Source organism: Aspergillus welwitschiae, assembly GCF_003344945.1.
Source record: "Aspergillus welwitschiae strain CBS 139.54b unplaced genomic scaffold BDQ94scaffold_7, whole genome shotgun sequence".
In the NCBI taxonomy this organism is placed as follows: Eukaryota; Fungi; Ascomycota; class Eurotiomycetes; order Eurotiales; family Aspergillaceae; genus Aspergillus; species Aspergillus welwitschiae.
The window spans coordinates 396,779-417,617 of record NW_020798701.1 but is presented as its reverse complement, the minus strand read 5'-3'; the positions used below and the strand labels follow the sequence as shown (position 1 = coordinate 417,617).

The window sequence follows — 20,839 nt, the reverse complement described above, 5'->3', positions numbered from 1 at the left end:
CAAGATGAACGTCACCATATATGATCAGTCCATTAAACGGCCAGAAATGACCAGAAATGGCGGGCTTGCTCACACATTGATCACGCACGTCTGTATTTTTCAGGGGCCAAGCTGCTATCTAGGTCTCAGACAAAGTCGGCATAGGATGGATACAGTTCAGCTCCTCCCGTTACCGCATTGGATAGGTGGTATCAACACTGGCGTACATGGCCTCGACGTACGGAGCTGTGTTCCACAAGTCGCTAACATGATCTGTATATCACAGTGTCTTGGCAGTAATGCATAGGAACCAAAACATGCATAGATGTTCACCTGAAGCATATAGGTTAAATCACCTGAAAGGGCTATATAGTGATTGTGCATCACGTGGTGCATAAGTTATTATGCATTTCCCGCAGCAGTACTTCTGGAACACATGTCCGGCAATGCAGTAGACATGGTAGTCAAGATGACATATGATCGTGACTGAGTTTTGGAAAGCCTAGAAAAAGCAAACGTTCCCTCTACGCCATGAAAGTAACATGACAGTTAGAGCCCCTCTTGTCGATTCAGCCAACGATTCGACGAGGTCGATTACAGTTGCACGACGCCTGATCAGTCAGCTAAAGCCAGTGTATTCAACAAGGTCCATATCACAGACTGACGTCCAGGCAACAGAGCGATGCCAGAAGGCAATACTATCAATCCAGATTCTCCGTCTCAAAGGGCGCTCGCGTCGGCCCTGCAAAGAAATACCCCCAACTTGGGAAATGCCGGGTATTTCCCAACATCTCGGCCCGGGCAAGTTGGTATAGGATACCAGGACATGAAGGGAAACAGTTATGCTGGGTATGCCGGTAGTGTGAATGGGGTCCCTGGCGTCGGAGGCCAGAATTCGGGGATTGCATCATCATGTAGTTGATGAGGTATGATTCTCGTTGTGAGCAACAAACCAAGCTAAGGACATCATTGGCCATACTAGGGAACCCCTCTAGATTCGATATTTCTTAAAGAACTATGGAGATTGCAAGTTCGGTTTAATGTCCGTTTGTGAGATGTCTCTTTCTATGTGATTATGTTGGATTTCATGTCTTCTGATATTGTGTTCCATGCTCTAAGCCGCTCAGTGAGCTAAAGGCGGTGCCAAGTCACGTCTGAGGCGGAATGGAAAAGTGGCTAAATTTCGCTCCAGGAATGTAACATTCTGAGAGTAGTATCTCAATTTCTAGGGGTTAAAGAAAGAATGCATAAATGGGCCTATTAGGCTATCATAAGAACCGAACTTCATGACTACTGTACACGGATAACCTCTTGACCCTAGTCTATTCGGCAGCCGCTGGCGCCGGACTGCCCGAGCTAGGCGGTGACCGCACCCCAGCCTTGGGCGGAGGCGGTAGCGGCGTTCCCCTGCGGGACGGCGCGAAGTCTTGCTCTTTGCTCTTCTGCTCTCCCTCCGCAAAGTAGTCATCAAACGACACTGCAGCAGCTGATCCTGTATGACGCGTCTTATGCCGCCGACCCGCAGACGAATGACTAGCTGGCGACGCTGCCAGATTTCTGGGAGGTCCCGACAACGGCGGAGGAGAGGTCATGTTAGCCGGGACCAGGAAATGCCCAGACGGCGGGGGGCCCTGACCCAGAGCTTCCACTACCGGCGCGGATGAGCCATCGTCCCGCGTCTCGAAGACCACCTCTCCTGGACCTTCTACTTCCTCGCCCAGGCCGACCGGTAACCGGTGTAGTGCTCCAAAGCCCAATTCTGCGCCAAGAGCTCCCTCACCTCCCCAGCCCCGTGTAGGCACCAGCTCGACCTCGCGCACCACATCAAACTCGCTGTTGTATACCCATAGGACTAGTGTGCGGTTCAGGTGGTCTTCGACAAGCTCGCCAAGTGCCGATTCCCCACGTAATGTCCCGCTTGGAGTGCCGATAATGTAGTCGGAGTGTGGAAGGAGGCCTGCGCGGTAGGCGGGACTGAGCGGAGAGGGGATCGACAGGACGTGCCAGATGTTTTGGGTGGAGGAGAGGGGGGCGAGTTGGAGCGCCAGGCCCAGATCGGGGTTGGATGCGGGGACGGGGATGGAGACGGTGTGTGTTTTTTGACCCTTCACAACGGTATTAGTAGATTTAACCGGAGGGCATTGGAATGTGTTTGTACCTTGGCGCTCCAGACTTCAAAGGTCACGCTGGATCCGGCGCAGTTGCGCACTTCCGTGGCGAAGAGGTTGGGGTCGGGATCCTCCTGGTAGCTAGTTAGTCGAACCCGCGCATGTCAAGAGATCTGCCTGTAGAGTGAAGTTTCTTACTATTAACCGCCCATTAATCCCGACAATGAAATCGAACCACGGCTCTAGAGGGAGCTCCGCATCCTTGTTGCGAAGGACCTGGAATCCAAACGAGTTGTCGCTGGTGCTTTGAGCCCGCGCCTGCCGGGTAGGCTCGGCATCTAGGCCAATAAACCGATTTAGAGCCCCGAACATGTCTGCTGCGAGGGAGGGGGTATGTGTTTGTGGGGGGGGGAGAGGATGGGGGTATTGGGCAGTGCGGAGGAAAGCAGATGCGCAACGTGGAGAGCTGCCCGGCGCTGCAAACATTGCAAACACTGGTTATCGCTTATCGCGATGGCTGATATCGTCGCGATGCGACGGCTCTCCGCCTTTAGCTTCAGTCCCTGTTCAACTGTCTTTTTATATTTCATCATGGCTCGAGACCCTACCGTGGAGGTTCCTCCGGAGGAAGTACATCATTATAATGATATCGGCGAGGTGCCCTGGGATATTCAGAAGCAAGACCATCATCCCCCGTCTATACGTTGCGGAACTGAAATCGACTAACACTGCGCAACAGCTACTGGGCGCAACGCTACAAGATCTTTTCGAAGTATGATGAGGGTGTCTGGCTGACCGATGATGCCTGGTTTGGGGTAACACCTGAGCCAGTAGCCAAGTAGGTATTCCATCACCCACTCACAGGATCCGGGTAGCTAATACACCACGGCAGCAAAATAGCAGAACACATGGCGCAGTCCGCTCCCGCAGGACGCAGCATCCTAGTAGATGCATTCGCCGGCGCGGGTGGCAACTCCATCGCTTTCGCGCTGTCTGGTAGATGGAAGCGTGTCTACGCCATCGAGAAGAACCCTGCTGTCCTGCAGTGCGCCAAACACAACGCCAAGATATATGGCGTCGCAGACAAGATCACCTGGTTTGAGGGAGATTGTTTCGAAATCATCAAGAATCAGCTGAAGGACTTGGCGCCGTATAGTGTCGTGTTTGCAAGTCCGCCGTGGGGTGGTATGTGCCCAAACTATTCCCTTAACCTTTTAGGTATCTTGGCAGCAAGCTGATCCATTATAGGCCCCGGGTATCGCTCCGACACGGTGTTTAATCTGAGTACTATGGAGCCGTACTCCCTCGGAAAACTTTACAAAGAGTATTCTCTGTTCACAGAACACATAGTTCTCTACCTTCCTCGGACATCAGACGTCAAGCAAATGGCCAAGGTTGTCAAGGAGGGCCAAAAGTCAGTGGTGATGCATTACTGCATGGAAGGTGCTAGCAAGGCGTTGTGTGTTTATTATGGGGGCTTTAATCTCGAATGATTCCGCTCAAAATCTCTTCATTCTCTCTCTGTCCCGGTCTGTTCCTTTTTTAAGTGGCATTTCGAACGTTATCTGGAAGTGACCAGACGCATCAAGTGTACAATAGCGGTTCTAGTATCAAGAGAATACCCGATGATTCTTCTGTTTCCGCCACTATGCCCTCCCCGATTAGGTTAATATAATACTATGTGTTTCAGTTCTTTCATCACCACCACAGCAGATCCATAGCCCACTGCACCTGGACTCCTGTAAACGTTATATATTACTTGAAATATAAATGCAGCATGTTGAACATATTGTCCCTGATGCCGGTCGGTGATATAATCATTCTTAAACACCTCACTTCACCGTTCTGCTGCCTTGTTTGTGTAAAGAGAAAGATGGTCCTCACTCTTTAACCAATGCCGAGCTGCTAGGTGAACCGGATGATGTGATATTATGGGTTTGTGCTCCAGGCCGGATAGTGATGAATAAGTAGGATTTGGGTAGCCCAGAGGCTTCAGCTATATCCATTCTCGACGCCGGTGGCTGTGGAAGAAATGATCCCCGTATACTTTGTTGGCTTAGAAGGTGGATCGAGCTTCTCGAGTTGGTGGAACAGGGTAAGCCAAGTCAGGGCTATTGGAGTGCAAGAATGCTCGTAGCGTCCATGGGCTCGGAATTCCTCGCTCGGTAGCCCCACAAAATCTTCCTCCTGCTTGCGGAGAAGCATTAGATCATCATATATTTATATCTCGTTTTCGTTCATATAAGCTGCAGATTGAGTGATAGCCAGTGGAAGGAACGTAAGTTGGCTGACAAGATAGGCCGCAGCATCTCTTTCTTGGACTAGATCAGATTGGATCAGGGATGTTTCCAAAGGTACAACTTCGGCCTTTTCGTCAAGCTTGTGCAAATGTATCATATCAAGCGGTGCGAGCCTCACGGCTAACTTCCGGTTCCGAGTGGTAAAGTGAATGTGACCGTGCCAGCTAGACGGAAGGAGATCCGTTAGGCTTGACGCTATACTACTATCTGTCATTCACATCCACATATCGTCAGCGCCATCGAAGATTCATAGCCATCTCTCGTTTGCCTGACAAAAGTAAACATATATCTATTCCTTCAATTCACATATCGCTCAGTTAATAGGATCCCAAGCTGTTGCGCAATAGTTGTACATGCCTGTTCAATGGCTTCAGGACTTGTGCGAGGTATCCAGAATATTGAACTTTCGATATCATGTTCGCGCATGTGATAAGCCAGTTTAGGGCCAACTGTGTTTTACCGATGCCCCCCAGTCCTGTGACGGCGAGTCGACCTGGTCCGTGGGGCGTCGACAGTAGTTTCCACAGTCTGTCGATCTCGCCTTTGCGGCCCGTAAAGCGTGTGTTTTTTCCAAAAGGAATCATGAAGTGGGGTGGGAACTCTCAAAAAGGAAATCTTCAATGCTCTGATGATCCCACCTTTCTTCCAGTTGCTTAGTGCCTTGAGATAAACTGAAAATTTGGAATGTAGCTCAACCGCAGCAGAGAGTTCTTTCAAGTGATTCAGGAGGGTCCGAATCTCCCGATTGGCTCTTCCAGGTGTGTTATTGATAGAATGTTCTCCACCGAACTCATATCTATTCAGGCTGTCACTGACGACAACGTCGCCAAGAGGAATCTCCTAGCAATTCAATGGTTTCGGAGCGCCTCCGCATACACCGACAACTAGAGCAAGCTCGGTGCTCGTGTAGAAGATTCGTAGGCTTGAGACGACGCTCGCTGCACTAGTAATTCCCAGTATTCTGGCATATAGCAGAGCGCGACATTGTGCTTGCCGACTCTTCCATTAACGCACGAATTTGAGTCCCCTTGCTGCTTACCATAGTATCTGCACAGTCGGTCATAGGTTTCATCGAAAGCCGCCTCGACGGCGTCTGCCTCCAGAGGAAGAGCGCAGATGACCTCGATTGTGAATTGGTAGCGACTATTGGGCCGCATTTCGGCCCCGGAGCGGAACAAGGATCTACGAAGGTTCAGCGATCCCAAAATCTAAACCCATATTAAGATTCTCACTTTGGGCGGCTAGCGATGGTCTATTCAGGCGGTGTTAGATAGGAGACTGCGACCTCAGCCTCGTTGTTACATCCGCCAACCACAAGCCAGCAGTAGGCGCCGCAAGAGAGGGGTCAAACAAATATACTTTCTCATGCATGGCTTAGCCATCGGCGTTCTTCCACTGGCTGGACCTAGATTCTCACCAACTGAGCCATAATTGGGTCTTTATATAGTCCACAGTCATCTATTGTTAGATGTTGAGACATTCACTGCAGCCAGGCAGCTGTCAGCTGACCCTTCGCCTTGACATTAGATATTGTTGCTATCATCTATGAACTTTGAATTACCATAGCTTTGGGGGAGTAATAACTCGTATAAAGGGTCAAAGAGGCGTGATGTGGAATTAATTACAGATAGTCAGCCTCGCGGGTAGCTGCATTTCGTAGGATGATCGACAACATCCGTTCTCAGTTGGCATTGCCTACTGTCTGATGTCAGAACAAGCCTTCGTAGTAAGTTGCAACAAAGTGTAATTCTTACCAGATCCCTTTCTGGTGGCATGAAAAGTGTCTGTACATTGTAGTTAAACCAAGTAACATGACTCTTTGACTGCCGCGTGTAAGTGAATGCTCGTCCAACAAACCTGGTCTCCATGAGCGATAATAGGATATAGCCATCAGGGTTCAGTATGTGCTACTGCGGGCTAATGCAGCTGGCTTGGCGGTGGTGGGACCGCGTTTCTTTGTCTGTTCCTTGCAAATTGTTTGCTGACTGCCAACTAAGATGAACTATCCGCATCACACAAACCAATCAATTCCCATAGCTATTTTGGTATTATACTACGGTCAAGCAACGCCGGAATCTCCTCTTACGACCTTCCGTAGCTGCTCTGGCCTTGCTGACCTGGTCAGCTTAGAGTGAGATGAAAGATTAAATACCTCCATCAGCCCTGCACCCTTCTATCGATTGTCAGTAGCACGGCTTCCCCATCTTCACTACTCCATTGTAGTTCAATGTCCCTTTTGCGATCTCACGTTGTCTTTAATTCCCTAACACTTGTCATGCCTGACTCTTACGATTACATCATTGTCGGTGGAGGTCTGACGGGCTGTGCTTTGGCTGGTCGGCTGGCTGAGAAAGACAAGTCATTACAGATCTTGATCATTGAAGCCGCACCCAACGTCGTCGATCATCCTCTCACCAGTACCCCATTGGCATGCTTTGGCGCTCATCACTCGCCTTTGGATTGGGACTACACCACGGTGCCACAGAAGCATCTCAACAATCGTGAATGCTACAACGCAGCAGGGAAGGCTCTGGGTGGAGGCACAGCGATAAACTACGGCACCTGGACCCGTGGTAACGCTGCCGACTACAATCTCTGGGCAAAGCTGGTCGGGGACTCTAGCTGGAGCTACGAGGGTCTACTTCCTTACTTCAAGCGCGTCGAGACGCATTACGATCCTAATGTCGACACGACAATTCACGGCACCAGCGGCCCCATCACCAACACGATTGTCGCACTCACCAGCCCGGAACGGAAATATCCTTTGAAAGAACCAGTCCGCTCTGCATGGGAACGTATTGGCGTCAAATTCAACCCAGATGCGAACGCTGGAAGCCCGCTGGGTCTAGCTCACTTTGGAGAGAACTGGCGTGAAGGACAGCGTCAGCTTGCCAGTGAGGCATATGGATTGTCTCGGCGTCAAGGAATCTCCATTGTCACTGATACATTGGTGGCAAAGGTAATTTTCAAGGAGCAAGATGCTCAACAGGTCGCGGCAGGAGTCCAATTGGTCGAAGGAGAAGAATACCATGCCAGAAGAGAGGTGATCATTTCTGCTGGAACATACCGTACCCCTCAGCTACTCATGCTCTCTGGAATTGGGCCCGCAGAAGAGCTGGCAAAACACAGCATCCCACAACTTGTGAACTCTCCAGAAGTGGGTCGAAACTTCCATGATCACATGTGTTTCCCCCAATGGTGGAAACTGCGTCACCCCGAACAAGGTCTCTCTATGGGGACGCCCCTTTGGAACAGTCCCGCATATGGCATGGGGGTACCTTATGACTGGAACGTGACGCTGCAGACGCCTGCAGAGGAACTGATCAAAGCATTTCAAGCAGACGACGGGCAAATCCCGCCCAATGATCATCCATATCTTGACACGGGCTTTGCGCACTCTGAGGTTCTGGTTATCTACGCACCGATGAGTCGCGCTGTGACTGGCTTTGAAACAGCCATGGATGGTACACACATAAGCACGGCGGTTCTTTTGATGGCTCCGACAGCACGAGGCCAGATCACTCTGGCCGATGCAGATCCGGCCAGTTCACCTCTCATTGATCCCAACTACTGTTCCAAGGAAGTAGACCGAGCCATTCTACGAGACGGGATCCGGAGAGTGGCCAGGCTTGTACTGGACACGCCGGAGGGTCAAGACATGGTGGAGCACGAAGTGACCAGACTCGGCAATGAACCTATGAGACTCGATTCCACTGACGAGGAAATCGACAAAAACATCAGAAATGGTGCAATTACATTCTTCCATCCAGGTGGCTCGGCATCCATGGGCAAGGTAGTGGATACTCAACTGCGGGTGAAGGGCGTGAAGGGACTGCGTGTTGCGGATGCTAGTGTCCTGCCTGTACCTCTTGCGGCGCATTATCAGGCTGTCCTCTACGCAGTGGCGGAGAAGGCAGCGGATCTACTCTTATACTAGCATGTAGGGTGATTAAGATCACTAGATCCAGATTTTAGCCAAAGAATATTTGGTTCGCAGTGATTTATTTTGGAACCGGATTGTAGTTCACTGCAATTTCCAAAAATCCTGAGTATTGGAAAATAGACCTTCAAGGTAGTAGCTGCGACATAGCGACCCTTTTACATCACTTCACGTACAGATTGTTGCAATTTAGTCAGACTCACGGTGTACTTGGTTACATTCCTCGCAGCTGACAAAAAACTTCCATCTACGACCTTCAGGGGCCTAAATTGTCCGGAACACATGATCATTCACGATCGGGGAGATCCCGAGATATCGAGGGTCAGCCTCAATGGTGAAGGGGCTAGACTCAACTGCACGACAGTGCTACTTAATATTCACCTGTTAGCAAAGTAATGCTGTGCGGCAGCTTCCATATTTAGAAACGATGAACAAGAAAACTTATGATGGTTATAGAATCAAACCGAAGCAGACATCTCGGGAATTTATATCACCACATATTTCCAACCCAGCACCGGGATTGCAAAACAAGCCATGTGCCGCTAATTCCAAAGGCAATACCAAATGAATCCCCGCAGCCCCTGGAAAGGAAGGAAATAGAAGCTGATTACGGGGATTCTATGGATTGTTTAGAAAGCGGTTGACTAACTTCCATGTGGCTCCCTGACAAATAAAACAGTGGAAGTAAGCTTCAGAATACTTTAATGAGAGTGGGAGGGGACCGGCATATCCTCTCATTGGAACTTCTTGGTTGCCGCTCCGGAAAGCCGGAAATGGATTTAGAATCACGTCGGCAGTAGCGCTTTGAAATCGGCTTGCCGTTGACATACACAGACACGCCCCCATTTCGGCCCGCGACATGTCCGAGGCGCGGAATTAGAGAGACTTGGAATTGTAATCCTTGGTAAAAAATTAATCAGTCCATTACAAATCCATTGTTCAGGGCCCCGTCCTTTCGGGTTGGCTGTTGATAACCAGAGTATCCACATTGAAATGGAGCTTCCCGCGTGGCGAGACCCAAAGACCCTTGGATCCAGCTGTTTCATAATCATGACCGATCACTGACATTTGCTGAACTGAAGGGACTCTGGCTAAGAATATGGCACTGAGAGAATCTAACGACTGCGCAACGAGCGGGTCAAGGTCTTGGGTGGCTGAACCCCTTTAAGGGCCTTTTCTAGAAGTCTTCCTATGGATGGTCGGCATATCGTCCGCTTCGGTGCCTGTATAAAGAGACAGGGTCTTGTCTCCGATTGTACTGTTGGTCATCAATTGAGTTTCCGGCAAGACAGAGAAGAACTATAGCCTCTCGCATCTACCACCACGATGCTTTTCTCCTCTCTTGCTCTCGCGGCCTTCTCGTTAGGCGTGACGGCCAAAAGTCACGCTAACTCCCCTGCTCACTATGACTTTGTCATCGTCGGTGGAGGCACCAGTGGTTTGGTTGTCGCCAATAGGCTCTCAGAACTGAGCCATGTCACCGTGGCTGTCATCGAGGCTGGAGAATCAGCATTGAACAACTTCAATGTGTCTAATGTCATGGGCTACAGCACGGCATTCGGGACGGAGGTCGACTGGGCCTACCAAACCGAGAACCAGACATATGCAGGTGGTCTGCAGCAGACCATCCGTGCTGGAAAGGCACTTGGTGGCACGAGCACAATCAATGGTGAGTCGTGGTTACCTCCCCAGACAACCTCGGAATGCTTTCGTACTGACTGAGCGTCCCACAATAGGAATGTCCTATACTCGTGCCCAAGACGTGCAAATTGACAATTGGGAAGTTCTCGGCAACGACGGCTGGAATTGGAAGAGTCTATTCCAATATTATAAAAAGTCGGAAGGCTTCCAGGTGCCCACCAAGGACCAAATCGCCCACGGTGCCAGCTATAACGCCAGCTATCATGGTCTGAACGGCCCTCTGAAGGTCGGCTGGCCTAACTCCATGACCAACAGCAGTGTCTTTCCCGTCCTTCAACAAACCTTTGAGAAATTGGGCGTCCAGTACAACCCCGACTCGGAAGGCGGCAAGATGGTCGGATTCACGGTCCACCCCGACACTCTGGACCGGGAGATGAATGTTCGCGAAGATGCTGCCAGGGCTTACTATTGGCCATATGAAGCCCGCTCGAACCTGAAGATTATCTCAAATACCCGTGCGAACAAGGTCATCTGGGCCAACACCACCCAGGGAGAGGCTGTTGCCGTCGGCATCGAGGTTACTAACGCCTATGGCACGGAAACCATCTACGCTGACAAGGAGGTCATTTTGTCGGCTGGCGCCCTTCGATCCCCTGCCATTCTCGAGCTGTCCGGTATCGGAAACCCCGATGTCCTCAACAAGCACAATATTCCCGTCAAGGTCAACATCACCACCGTCGGCGAGAACCTACAGGATCAGACCAACAACGCCCTCTCCTGGGAAGGTGTCGACACCCTCACCGGCTTAGCAACCTTCTCCGTCCTGCCATCTGTGAATCAGCTCTACGGCGATAATGTCACTGCCTTGGCTTCCTACGTTAAGTCCCAGCTTGCTAGTTATGCTAAGACTGTCGCTAGCGCCTCGAATGGCGCTGTCAAGGAAGCCAATCTCGTGGAGGCTTTTGAGCGCCAGTACGATCTGATTTTCAACTCCCAGGTCCCCTATACGGAGGTGGTCTTCGCCCCCAGCGGGAACTCGTTCGCCGTTGAATACTGGCCTCTCCTCCCCTTCTCCCGCGGCAGCGTCCACATTCAATCGGCGAACGCCTCCGACTATCCTGCCATCAACCCCAACTACTTCATGTTTGACCAAGACGCCGAGGCCCAGGTCACAGTGGCACAATACATTCGGAAGGCATTGAGTACGGCACCCCTAAACAGCCTTGTCGGCGAGGAAATTTCTCCCGGCCTCGACGTGCTTCCAGCTAGTGCATCCAGCGCCACTTGGACCAAGTGGGTTAAGAAAAACTGTAAGTCTCTTTCCGTTTCTCAAGTTAACTACCTGCAGCATAATCGTTAACCTGCCCAATCAATTCAGACCGAACCAACTACCACCCCGTTGGCACCACCAGCATGCTTCCCCGCGAGAAGGGTGGTGTTGTCAGCCCCGAACTCAAGGTCTATGGTACCAAGAATGTTCGTGTGGTTGATGCTTCAGTCCTGCCATTCCAGCTTTGCGGTCACTTGACCAGCACGCTGTATGCTGTAGCTGAGAGGGCTTCCGATCTGATCAAGGAAAGCTACTAGGTTCCAGGTGCTTACCAGCGCGCTAACTAGGCATTTTCGATCATCTGTCAAACTGGCATGAACAACAGAGTTGTGTCAATGCACAACTGCAACAGAACTGAAGTATGTCCGTTTACGGGCGAAGTCTATTCTGACAGTACGGTCCGGCTTGGGAAGATGATAGGCGCAAGGATGCAACTATTAAAGGGGAATTAGATTCTCAAATGCGGATGCTAGTGTCTGTGTGTCTATTGCAGCGCATTGTCAAGCCTTCTTGTGTGCTGCCACGGAGGAAGCGGCTGATTGTATTTTATATTAGAATTGTATTAGAACGGTGTAACACGTCACCCAAGATCAGTAATAAAGTCCATATCAATGAACATTAGATCTCTTATTCAGTAGTTAAGAAAAGTTATTCTTAGCATAGATGCTTCACACTCCGTGCAACCTCCCGTTTCCGCTCATCGTCTATCACTTTCTGATCCATTCCTTTTCCGTCCATCCAACCGCTATGGGGATTCATCTATCCAGCCAGCCACATCTATATAATAAGTATAACCAAGTAATTCTGATGATAAGGAGCTCGGAAAACCTTGCTTCTGTTACAAGTATCCTTGGACACCTGTGCAATTCCCAGACCAAATCTCCAGATCCTACCAGATACCGCAAAGTCCTTGTAGTTGTATGTCTATCGCAGATTAACTGGCTACAGATGTCTGGCACCACCTTCGCAACTGAAAATCAAAAAGAAGTAACAGTGCATGGATATGTGATCTCAACAAAATCAGTCTTATATATAAAGTACTAATTATTGCCTTCCTTAATCATCTTCACCGCTATTCCCCAAGTAGGACGGATAAGCAGTGAATATAAATTTCTATTGAACTATTACAGTGAGTCTAAATATTCTAGAGCAAAACATGGTCTGCAGTTCATCCTTTCATATGCCGTGGTGTGGTTACTCTCCAAGATTCATACTTGCTTAGTATAGTGGTATTTTTTGGTTACAATTATGTTCCTGCAATCTGGCAGACATCTTTGTCGATCTTTTTCTGTTCTTACATGATTCCATGCAACTATATCATCGATACGGTTATTGGTCAGTCCACTTCCTTGATGTCATGCCCGCATACAGATGTGGGGCATCACCGCCCGGGGCTAAAAGGCTGTCATATTTAGCTTAGCCAATGTATTGATATAATATAATCTAATTTCATATGGAGGTTTAGTGTCACAGAACGGTTCCGGCTACGCGTTCCGGGTACTTTCCGCTGCACCGTTGGCAAGAGGACTACGATGTACAGCTAATGGCTGCACACTGCGTAGGAAGATGCTCAAGATCAGGATTCAGGCAGGGACGATGACATTCACACTCTGATACCTCTAGCGTGGACAGTATAGAAGGACTCACCCGATCCCCAACAACTTTGCGAGCCCCTCCGCCGCATGTTTCCCCAATCCCTCCAGATTCCCCATCCCCATCATCTCTAATACAGTAATATCAAATCCGAACGCCTGTCTCCACCAGCTGCGCATCTCCACACCCACCAAGGAGTCCATGCCCAGCTGCGACAGCGGCAGCGAAGTATTCAAGTCCTCACCCGTCTTGAGCAAGAAGTTGAATAGCTTATTCCCGATTTCCCTTGCTAGCAGACTAGCGCTTTCCCCGGCCTTCAATATATACGGGTCAGTTTTCGCCCGGGCAAGGAAGGCCTGCAGAGTGTCGCGGTCGGAACTGACATCGTGTACGGCGGCCTTCGCGACGGAATTATGGTATAGCGCCATACGCCGATCCTTTCTCCAGAATACGCGGCTCTCGGGACTACTGAGGGGGACGGATGTGCCAAGGCCAAGGATGAAGTTATTCTTATCTACGAATCCCAGGCTGTCGTTGACATTATGGGCCTCATTGGGATTCACGGAGAAAGAGATCGTAGCCAATACGGCATCGAGAAGCTCGGATTCGGTGAGGTGGTGCGCCCCCGTCTGCTTCAGGCGCTGGAGCAAGCCGTCGTCCTGGGACACGTAGCCAATGTCCTGGACCGCACCGATATCGACCGCGGAGGCGGCCAACCCCAGGCTGGTCCGGTACTGGACGAAGGCATCCAGGAAGGTGTTTGCTCCAGCGTAGTTGGCCTGGCCAGGTTGGCCCAGCACGCCGGACGTGGACGAGAAGAGTACGAAGAAGTCGAGGGTGATCCCGGCGGCCTGGGTGGCATTGTGGAGATGCCATGTTCCTTGGATTTTGGGCCCAACCGCGGTGTCCCATTCGGCCAGGGTCATGTGGGGGAACGCTTGGTCTCGGAGGACCATGGACAGTTGGAGGATGCCTTTCAGGTTGGGGGCTTGCTGGATGGCTCGTGTTACATCAGCTTCGCTGGTGACGCTGCCTTGGACGAGTCGAACGCCGCATCCCATGCTCTCGAGCTCCTGGACGAAGTCGTTGTCGTCCGGACCCCGGCCCGCGCTCCGGGAAAGGAAGACCAGACGGCGGGCCTTGTGCTCCACGAGACGCCGCGATACGGCGCGTCCAAGACCACCGAGACCGCCGATTAGGAGGTAGGATGCGTTGCTGTCCAAGTCGAGGCTCGGGGCAGTTCTCACTAATGTCGGGTCGATCTTGGGGCTGCCATCAGCGTTTCGCAGGAGGATGACCAGTTTTCCGAGATGGGTGCCTTGTTGCATGTGTCGGAACGCATCCTCCATAGCCGTGGCATCGAACATCGTGATGGGCCTTATTGGTGTAATATGACCGGCCCGGAAGTACGTGATGATCAATTCGAGGAGTCTGTTTTTCATGGAAAGCCAGTCAGTCCAGTCAGCGTGTCCGGGATGATTGCTATATCAGGGCCTCAACGTACCGCTTGCACTCCGATGGCCGCTTGTCCCGCAGCAGGTCCAGGTAAAAGCAGGAATACGTACGGCCGCCCAGAAAGTGGCCCATGTCGAGCCGAGCGGCCCCCAGCATGTCGCGCTTGCCAATGTCCACCATCTTCCCGAACTCGGCGAGGCATCGCCAGGTCGCGTGCAACAGCTCGCCGGAGAGGGAGTTCAGGGCCAGGTCGACCCCCTGCCCCTAGGTTTCACGCATCACTCCTTCCACAAAGCTCGAGTCGTGGGAGTTGAAGATGCGATTTTTCGGCAAGCCAAATGTTTCCATCAGGTATCGTACCTTCTCCTCACTGCCTACCGTGGCATAGATGGTGGCCCCTGTCATCCGGGCCAGCTGGATGGCGGCGATTCCTACACCACCGCATGCACTGTGGATTAGGATCGACTTGTCTGGGAGTCAGCATTGCGGCCCCTCTGGCCTGGTATGGATGGGGCGGGGCTTACCTGTCCTTCCTGCAATCCACCGAGATCGAACATCGAGTAGATGGCGGTAGCAAACACGACCGGCATGGTTGCTGCGTCTTCGAAGGAGAGATCCGAGGGAATCTTCGCACAGAGCTTCTCGGAGGCAATGGCATGGGTCGCGAAAGCCCCATCTTCCCGCAGCATGACCCGGTCTCCGGGACACAGCCGCTTGACGTCGGGGCCCACATGGCGAACGACTCCGCTGGCTTCGACGCCCAGGCCATTGTCAGGGAACGGAACCACAGCCAACGCGCCCAACACATCCTAGCGGAGGAGGTTAGTAGCCCATCAGGCATGCATGGCGGAGAGGGACCCGTTCTTACCTTGAAGTTCAGGCCGGCGGCGTAGATCTCCACCTCGACTTCGTCCCCAGTCAGGGGTCTTCCTTTTGAAGCCCTCCAGTGCAGGGAACTTAGGCGGCTGGGCTTCTCCATGTCGAGGGCCACCCAGTCGTCTGGCTTGGTTGCTATGACGAGGTCCTCCTTGAGCGAAAAGGGGTAAATCCGTCCCACAAAGACGGTCCCGCCCACAATGGCATACTCATAATCCGGATTCAACGATTCGTCCCTCGCTCGGGTATGAAATTTGGCATAGACGTCGATGATTTTGTCCAGCGACGAACGAATGTCATCCACTTCACACGTCGCAAAGTCCACCAGCATCTCCGAGCGCATGGAGCGTGCTGCGCCGATGACCTGGGCAAACCGGGGGTCGGGGCATTGGACTTGGGACAGATGGGTGATCCACAGCAGACCCTTCTCCCCGACGGTATTCAGGAGGTGCTGGAAGGCCCGGAAACGAGCCGCATCAATGTCTTCAAAGAACGGGCGAGTGCAGTCGAGGAGGGAGATGATATCCTGGGACTGAGGCAGTTCGTCTCCCAGCCGAAATGTCTGCACCTCGTAGCCTCGGCTGTTAAGCTGCCGCGACAAGGATTCCGCATAGCTGTCGTCACGGGGGTCACAAAGCAGACTGACGGGCTTTTTCTGGTTAGTCCCATCATCGACCCGCGGCTTGGCCACCATGATGGCGTTCAGCTGATGCGGCTGCTCGCCGTCAAGTACCACGGCATCCAAGCCGGCGAAGCCGGCGCCTTTCAGCTCCAACTCCCAGCGGGCCGGGGACACACACGGCTCGTCCGGTCTTCCATCTGGCCCGCCGTACCACCAGCCCGCTAGCGTGCCAAAGATGAAGTTATGCCACTTGGAGGGGGAGTTCAGCTCGTGAAGGAGCAGTCGCCCGTTCGGGTCGAGAAGCTTGTGGACATTCCGGAGGGTTTCCCCGAGGTAGTTGGTCGCATGCAGAACATTGGTCGCAAGAATCAGATCGTACTTCTCCCCATCGAATCCCTGGTCGGACGGGTCTTTGCTGATGTCCAGGATGCGATACTCGATGTTGCTCTCGCCACTGAACCGCTCCTTGGCGGTCACAAAGAAGCCCGAGGAAATATCTGTGTAGGTGTACTTGGAGAAAAGGGAGGGTGTGCCACCGGAGCCAGTCGAGCCGGGCAGGCGTAGCAGCTTCAGGATGCTCGCTGTCGTCGCGCCCGTGCCGGCTCCAATCTCCAGGATCCGCAGGTTGGGCTTGGTATGGGCCAGGTGTTGGATAAACTGGGACCTATCACACGCGTCGGTGACAACATAGAGCTTATATAGGGTGTCATCCGCGAGAAGGATATCGAGGGCTTCTGTTTCCCCGGCGAAGAGCGCCGCGATGTTGGTGGCCACTTTCTGGAGCCCAATGGCGCAGTCCACGACGGGCGTCTCGGACAGATGTTGCACCAGTCGTTCGATCCTCTCCACAAGTGCATCATCCTCGAGGGTGAGGAAAGTGGACCATCTTTCGTCCAGCCGCATTGCTTCCACCTGGCGATTGATCCAGTCGCGATACAGGGGCATATGCGCCACCCGCGTGCGAGCATCTTCGATGCGCCGACTGCCGTAGATCATACCTAGCCGAGCCAGCTCGTCCAAAGCCGGTGTGTACAGATGCCGAGGAAACGACGGCTTGATCAGCGTAGTGGCGTCCAAGAAGTCAATATGCGGTCCCCATGTCAGGCGGGCGGTGGTTTCAAGACTGTCGGCTTTTCCTGCCTCGCCGGCCTCTTCGAGAGGCGAAAGCTTCAAGCCTTCCATGTGCATGACAATGACACCATCTGCGATGCATTGCTGGACCTGCCCGATCACTTCCCCGGTGCCTTTGACATACGTGGCCGAGGCCGACACCTGCAAGTCATCGACCCTGGTGGGGCTTTGCCGGACGATCACCCGGTCGATCTTGGTGGGCACTCGTCGGTATGCCTTGGCATCCACTGTGCCCAGGAGGCCAGCAAGAGGAGCCGCCTGAATGCAGGCGTCGATGAGACTGGGATGGAGGTGATAGTACTTTTCGTCTCCCGCTTGGTCGGTGGTCACCTTTGCTCTCGCCAACGTCTCCCCCGTGCCCGTTTCAATATCGGTCAGGCGCTTGAACATCGGCCCGAAGTTCAAGCCCGCGCGGTCCAGGAGGTCGTAGTACTTCTTGGCTTGCAACTTCCGCGGCAGGGAACTCCTCAGGGCTGCCGTCCGCGTATGCCTCTCCTCCGCCGCCGTCCCCGAGGCCTGGCCAGTGCAGTGCCTGGTCCACGTCTGGCCGTTGTACGAGGCGATAGTAAATTCCCACCATTGGCTATCCAGCGAATCGGTCAGCCGATGAGGGTGGAAGGTCGTCACCACCTCGGTGGGCGTTCCCTCGCGCAGCACCAGGGCCGAGCTAATCACCACGCCTCGCAAGGTGTAGCTCTCTTGTGATCCAGTGATCTGTCGGATCGCCTCTCCGACCATTGACAGATAGCCCGCACATGGGAGAATGATATCCACCTCCACCTTGTGATCCCGCAGCCAGTCAGAGTCCTCAACCCGCATCATGTTTCGCCAGCTCGGTTCCAGGTCGGTGCCGAGCAGCTGACGATCGCCGAGAAGTGGATGGCTGGGGAACTGGCGGAATCTCCAGTCGCGGGAGATGCGGGATTCGCGCCAGTAGTCGACCCCATGGTCCCAGGGGTACCGAGGCAACCCGGGCAGACTGGATCCGGAGGGGTAGAGAGCATTCAGATTGACCGGGACATTCAGCTGGAACAGCTTTCCCAGCGCTGTCAGGAACGACTCCACGCAATTCTCTCCGCGGCTCATCGCCGCGATGTAGGGGCCCGGGTTCGCAGACGCCCGAGTGCTCAGTATCTGTCTCACGGGCCCTGCGAGCGCGGCGTGTGGTCCGATCTCCAGAAAGGCGACATTATCGACATGGTCCAGAAGCTCAGAGACGGCGGCCCGGAAAAGCACGGGGGATTCCAGGTTGCGTTGCCAGTAGGCCGCGTCCAGACACAGATCCTGTTCCTGCTTGCCAGTGACGCTGGAAAAGAACGGCTTCCCGGGTCGCTTTCCAACCAGGTCGCGGCCGATGGTAGCTGAGTAGTTGTGTCCGACCTCGCGCATGTGGTAGGAATGATAGGCCTTGTCGACTTTGAGCAGCCGAGCCGTCACCGTGGGATGCTCCTTTTTGATCCGCGCAACCACGGCTTGCACCTCCTCGGCGTCTCCGGAGAGAGTGACGCTCTTGAGGGAATTTTCGCAGGCGACCACCACGGTGGGAGGCGAGAGGAAGCTCTGGACCTCCTCCCACCCCAGCCCGATGGCCGCCATGGCGCCAGGGCGGGTTTGCCCCGCGGCGGCCAGCCCTCGCTGCCAGGCCGCGATGATGGCCTCCCGCGCGGTCAAGGCACCCGCCGCGTAGGCAGCCCCAATCTCCCCGCTACTGTGGCCGACCACCGCCGCAGGGGTGACTCCGACTGCGGCGAAGAGATCCACCAAGCCGATTTGGACGGCTGTGCACAGGGGCTGCGAGAGCTCGGCTGTCTGGACCCGGGACGTCAGGGCTGGCTTGAGGAGCTCTTCCTCCAATCGCCACTCGGGACCATTCGGGGCCGATTTCAGGTATTTGTCCAGCACCCGGATGGTGTTTTGAAACGAGAAGTCGGAACGTAGGAGGAGGTCCCGTCCCATGCGCGCCCATTGGGCGCCTTGCCCGGTGAAGACCATGACGAGGCTGGGCGCGGAGCTGGGCACCTTTCGGCCGGGCGATGGGGTGCCGATTCGGTCTGGACCAGCGATTAGGAAGGTTCGATGCGGGAGATGCTCTCGACGGGTGGCCAGGGTGTAGGCCAGATCGCGCAGCTGGTCCTGGTGTTGCGGGACCCAGTCCTCGAAGGTCGCGGTCATCCGCTGCAGCGATCCGGCCGCGCTGGCGGAGAGAAGCAGCAGCTGGGGGCCGGCGAGGAAATTGTCCGGGGTCGGGCTGGGGATCTGGAAGCTGCGGGCCGAGTCGAGGATGAGATGCGCGTTGGATCCTCCAACGCCAAACGAGTTGATGCTGACCCGCTCCCATCGCGATTCGGGCCACGGGATTGGCTCGAGAGGCACCGTCAGTTTGCAGGCCTCGAATGGAATCTTCGGGTTGGGAGCGGTGAATTTGATGTTGGGGGGGATGATGCGATGCTCCAGGGCGAGGACGCCCTTGATCAGGGATGTCAGCCCGGATGCACCCTCAGAATGGCCCAAGTTCGGCTTGACCGATCCGATGTACACGCCGGCTTCCCCAAAGACCCGCGCAACAGCCTGCACTTCGACCGGGTCGCCTGTCGGGGTGCCCGTGCCGTGGCACTCAACGAAGGCTGTCTCGGCCATGTTCGTGATGCCAGCAGCCTGGTACGCTTTCCGGATCAGAGCCTCCTGGCTGTCAGTGCTGGGGTGGGAGATGCCGGATGTTTTCCCGTCGCTGTTGGACATGACGGACCGGATCACCGCCCGGATGGGATTCCCGTCGCGAAGGGCTGCGGCCAGAGGCTTGACGAACACAGCGGTGATGGCTTCGCCTCTTGCGTAGCCGTTCGCATCGGCCGAGAAGGTCTTGCAAGACCCGTCGGGCGACAGTACCCCCTTCTCGGTCATGAACGCCGTTGTGGCTGGCGCAAAGATCAAGCTCGACCCCCCGACGATAGCGGCGTCGCAGTCGCCTCGTTGGAGGGCCAGACAGGCTTCATTCAGCCCGACTAGCGCAGACGAGCACGCAGTGCGGATGGTCATACTGTGCAATGTCAGTAATCCTATCCTCTTTGGGGGGAGAGAAGGAGGAGAAGAAGAAGGCATCACATACCTGGGCCCGCGCAAGTCCATTTCATACGAAACCCGATTTGACAGCATGAAGTCACTATATCCATCGACCCGGTTCATACCATTCTGCTGGGGGTCTTTGTTTTGCAACTCCAGCCAGTCCTCCCCGTAACAGCCCATGTAGCAACCAATGGGCCGGGCACGGAAGTTGACTTCCCCCGCATCGTCGAAGCACTCTCTCACCACCTCCAGCATCTGGCGCTGCTGGGGATCGGCGGCCTCCAGCTCGGCCCGACTGAGCGAGAAGCGGGACGCATCCAGCGCACCGAGCTTAATGCTCTCGTCGAGGAAATAGCCGTACTCGGTCACCACCGTGCCTGGCCGCTTGGATGGGGAGTGGAAGGCCGATACATTGTACCGAGACTCGGGGACCCGGGACCGCGCATCGCCCTTGGCTATCAAGAAGTCCCAGAGGTCTTGCGGGCTCCCCAATCCACCAGGAAGACGAAGGGCCATACCACATATCGCGATGGGGGAGAATGCCGTAGTGGCATCATCACTTTGACCCCCGGGGTTAGGCACTGGGCCAGAAGGACCACTTTCTCGGGAGGGCATTGTGAACAATAAAGATAAAAAGGCTGACTTCTATAATGTTGAATTTCTGGCCCTGAAAACGTGAAGCCTGCGTTGCGAGAGACGAAACTTTATATGGCCGGCCGATGGCATTGTTCCCTTGCTAACTTTCTCTGGTTCTGAGATAGATGTCATGATCGAAAGCCGTCAGGCTTATCCTCTCCCCCT

At 53.8% G+C, this 20,839-nt stretch overlaps 7 protein-coding genes across 7 annotated transcripts; 3 read left to right on the top strand and 4 right to left on the bottom strand.

Moving 5' to 3' along the window:
- Window positions 1-1,301: 1,301 nt before the first annotated feature.
- Window positions 1,302-2,459, bottom strand: BDQ94DRAFT_167800 (putative Golgi reassembly stacking protein; the record flags this gene model as incomplete). The annotated part of the gene is made up of 3 exons (XM_026770893.1): window positions 1,302-2,084; window positions 2,138-2,221; window positions 2,286-2,459. The coding sequence occupies 3 exons, from the start codon at window positions 2,457-2,459 to the stop codon at window positions 1,302-1,304; spliced, it is 1,041 nt and encodes a 346-aa protein (XP_026629201.1).
- A 193-nt stretch (window positions 2,460-2,652) lies between these two features.
- BDQ94DRAFT_138693 (RNA methyltransferase) lies at window positions 2,653-3,804 on the top strand. Its single transcript, XM_026765285.1, has 4 exons — window positions 2,653-2,764; window positions 2,827-2,925; window positions 2,980-3,272; window positions 3,336-3,804. The coding sequence occupies exons 1-4, from the start codon at window positions 2,679-2,681 to the stop codon at window positions 3,578-3,580; spliced, it is 723 nt and encodes a 240-aa protein (XP_026629200.1). The 5' UTR covers window positions 2,653-2,678; the 3' UTR covers window positions 3,581-3,804.
- Window positions 3,805-5,271: 1,467 nt separating this feature from the next.
- BDQ94DRAFT_167798 (uncharacterized protein) lies at window positions 5,272-5,758 on the bottom strand (the record flags this gene model as incomplete). Its single annotated transcript, XM_026770892.1, has 3 exons — window positions 5,272-5,569; window positions 5,620-5,639; window positions 5,690-5,758. 3 exons carry the CDS (start codon window positions 5,756-5,758, stop codon window positions 5,272-5,274), a joined length of 387 nt encoding a protein of 128 aa, XP_026629199.1.
- A 904-nt stretch (window positions 5,759-6,662) lies between these two features.
- On the top strand, window positions 6,663-8,773 carry BDQ94DRAFT_185367 (GMC family oxidoreductase; the record flags this gene model as incomplete). Its single annotated transcript, XM_026774861.1, has 1 exon — window positions 6,663-8,773. One exon carries the CDS (start codon window positions 6,663-6,665, stop codon window positions 8,322-8,324), a length of 1,662 nt encoding a protein of 553 aa, XP_026629198.1. The 3' UTR covers window positions 8,325-8,773.
- BDQ94DRAFT_138692 (uncharacterized protein) lies at window positions 8,769-9,189 on the bottom strand (the record flags this gene model as incomplete). The annotated part of the gene is made up of 1 exon (XM_026765284.1): window positions 8,769-9,189. A coding segment is annotated over one exon (244 nt), but the record flags the coding sequence as incomplete, so codon positions are not given.
- A 172-nt stretch (window positions 9,190-9,361) lies between these two features.
- BDQ94DRAFT_185365 (GMC family oxidoreductase) lies at window positions 9,362-11,915 on the top strand. The gene is made up of 3 exons (XM_026774860.1): window positions 9,362-9,996; window positions 10,064-11,278; window positions 11,347-11,915. Exons 1-3 carry the CDS (start codon window positions 9,654-9,656, stop codon window positions 11,553-11,555), a joined length of 1,767 nt encoding a protein of 588 aa, XP_026629196.1. The 5' UTR covers window positions 9,362-9,653; the 3' UTR covers window positions 11,556-11,915.
- Window positions 11,916-12,941: 1,026 nt separating this feature from the next.
- Window positions 12,942-20,653, bottom strand: BDQ94DRAFT_185362 (type I polyketide synthase; the record flags this gene model as incomplete). The annotated part of the gene is made up of 6 exons (XM_026774859.1): window positions 12,942-14,322; window positions 14,396-14,568; window positions 14,629-14,811; window positions 14,871-15,155; window positions 15,215-20,012; window positions 20,082-20,653. The coding sequence occupies 6 exons, from the start codon at window positions 20,651-20,653 to the stop codon at window positions 12,942-12,944; spliced, it is 7,392 nt and encodes a 2,463-aa protein (XP_026629195.1).
- Window positions 20,654-20,839: the final 186 nt, after the last annotated feature.

Coding starts and splice junctions, on each gene's coding strand:
- BDQ94DRAFT_138693 (XM_026765285.1), top strand. CDS start 2,679: ATGGCTCGAGACCCTACCGTGGAGGTTCCTCCGGAGGAAGTACATCAT. Junction 2,926..2,979: donor ACACCTGAGCCAGTAGCCAA/GTAGGTATTCCA, acceptor ACACCACGGCAG/CAAAATAGCAGAACACATGG. Junction 3,273..3,335: donor TGCAAGTCCGCCGTGGGGTG/GTATGTGCCCAA, acceptor GATCCATTATAG/GCCCCGGGTATCGCTCCGAC.
- BDQ94DRAFT_185365 (XM_026774860.1), top strand. CDS start 9,654: ATGCTTTTCTCCTCTCTTGCTCTCGCGGCCTTCTCGTTAGGCGTGACG. Junction 9,997..10,063: donor TGGCACGAGCACAATCAATG/GTGAGTCGTGGT, acceptor GTCCCACAATAG/GAATGTCCTATACTCGTGCC. Junction 11,279..11,346: donor CAAGTGGGTTAAGAAAAACT/GTAAGTCTCTTT, acceptor CAATCAATTCAG/ACCGAACCAACTACCACCCC.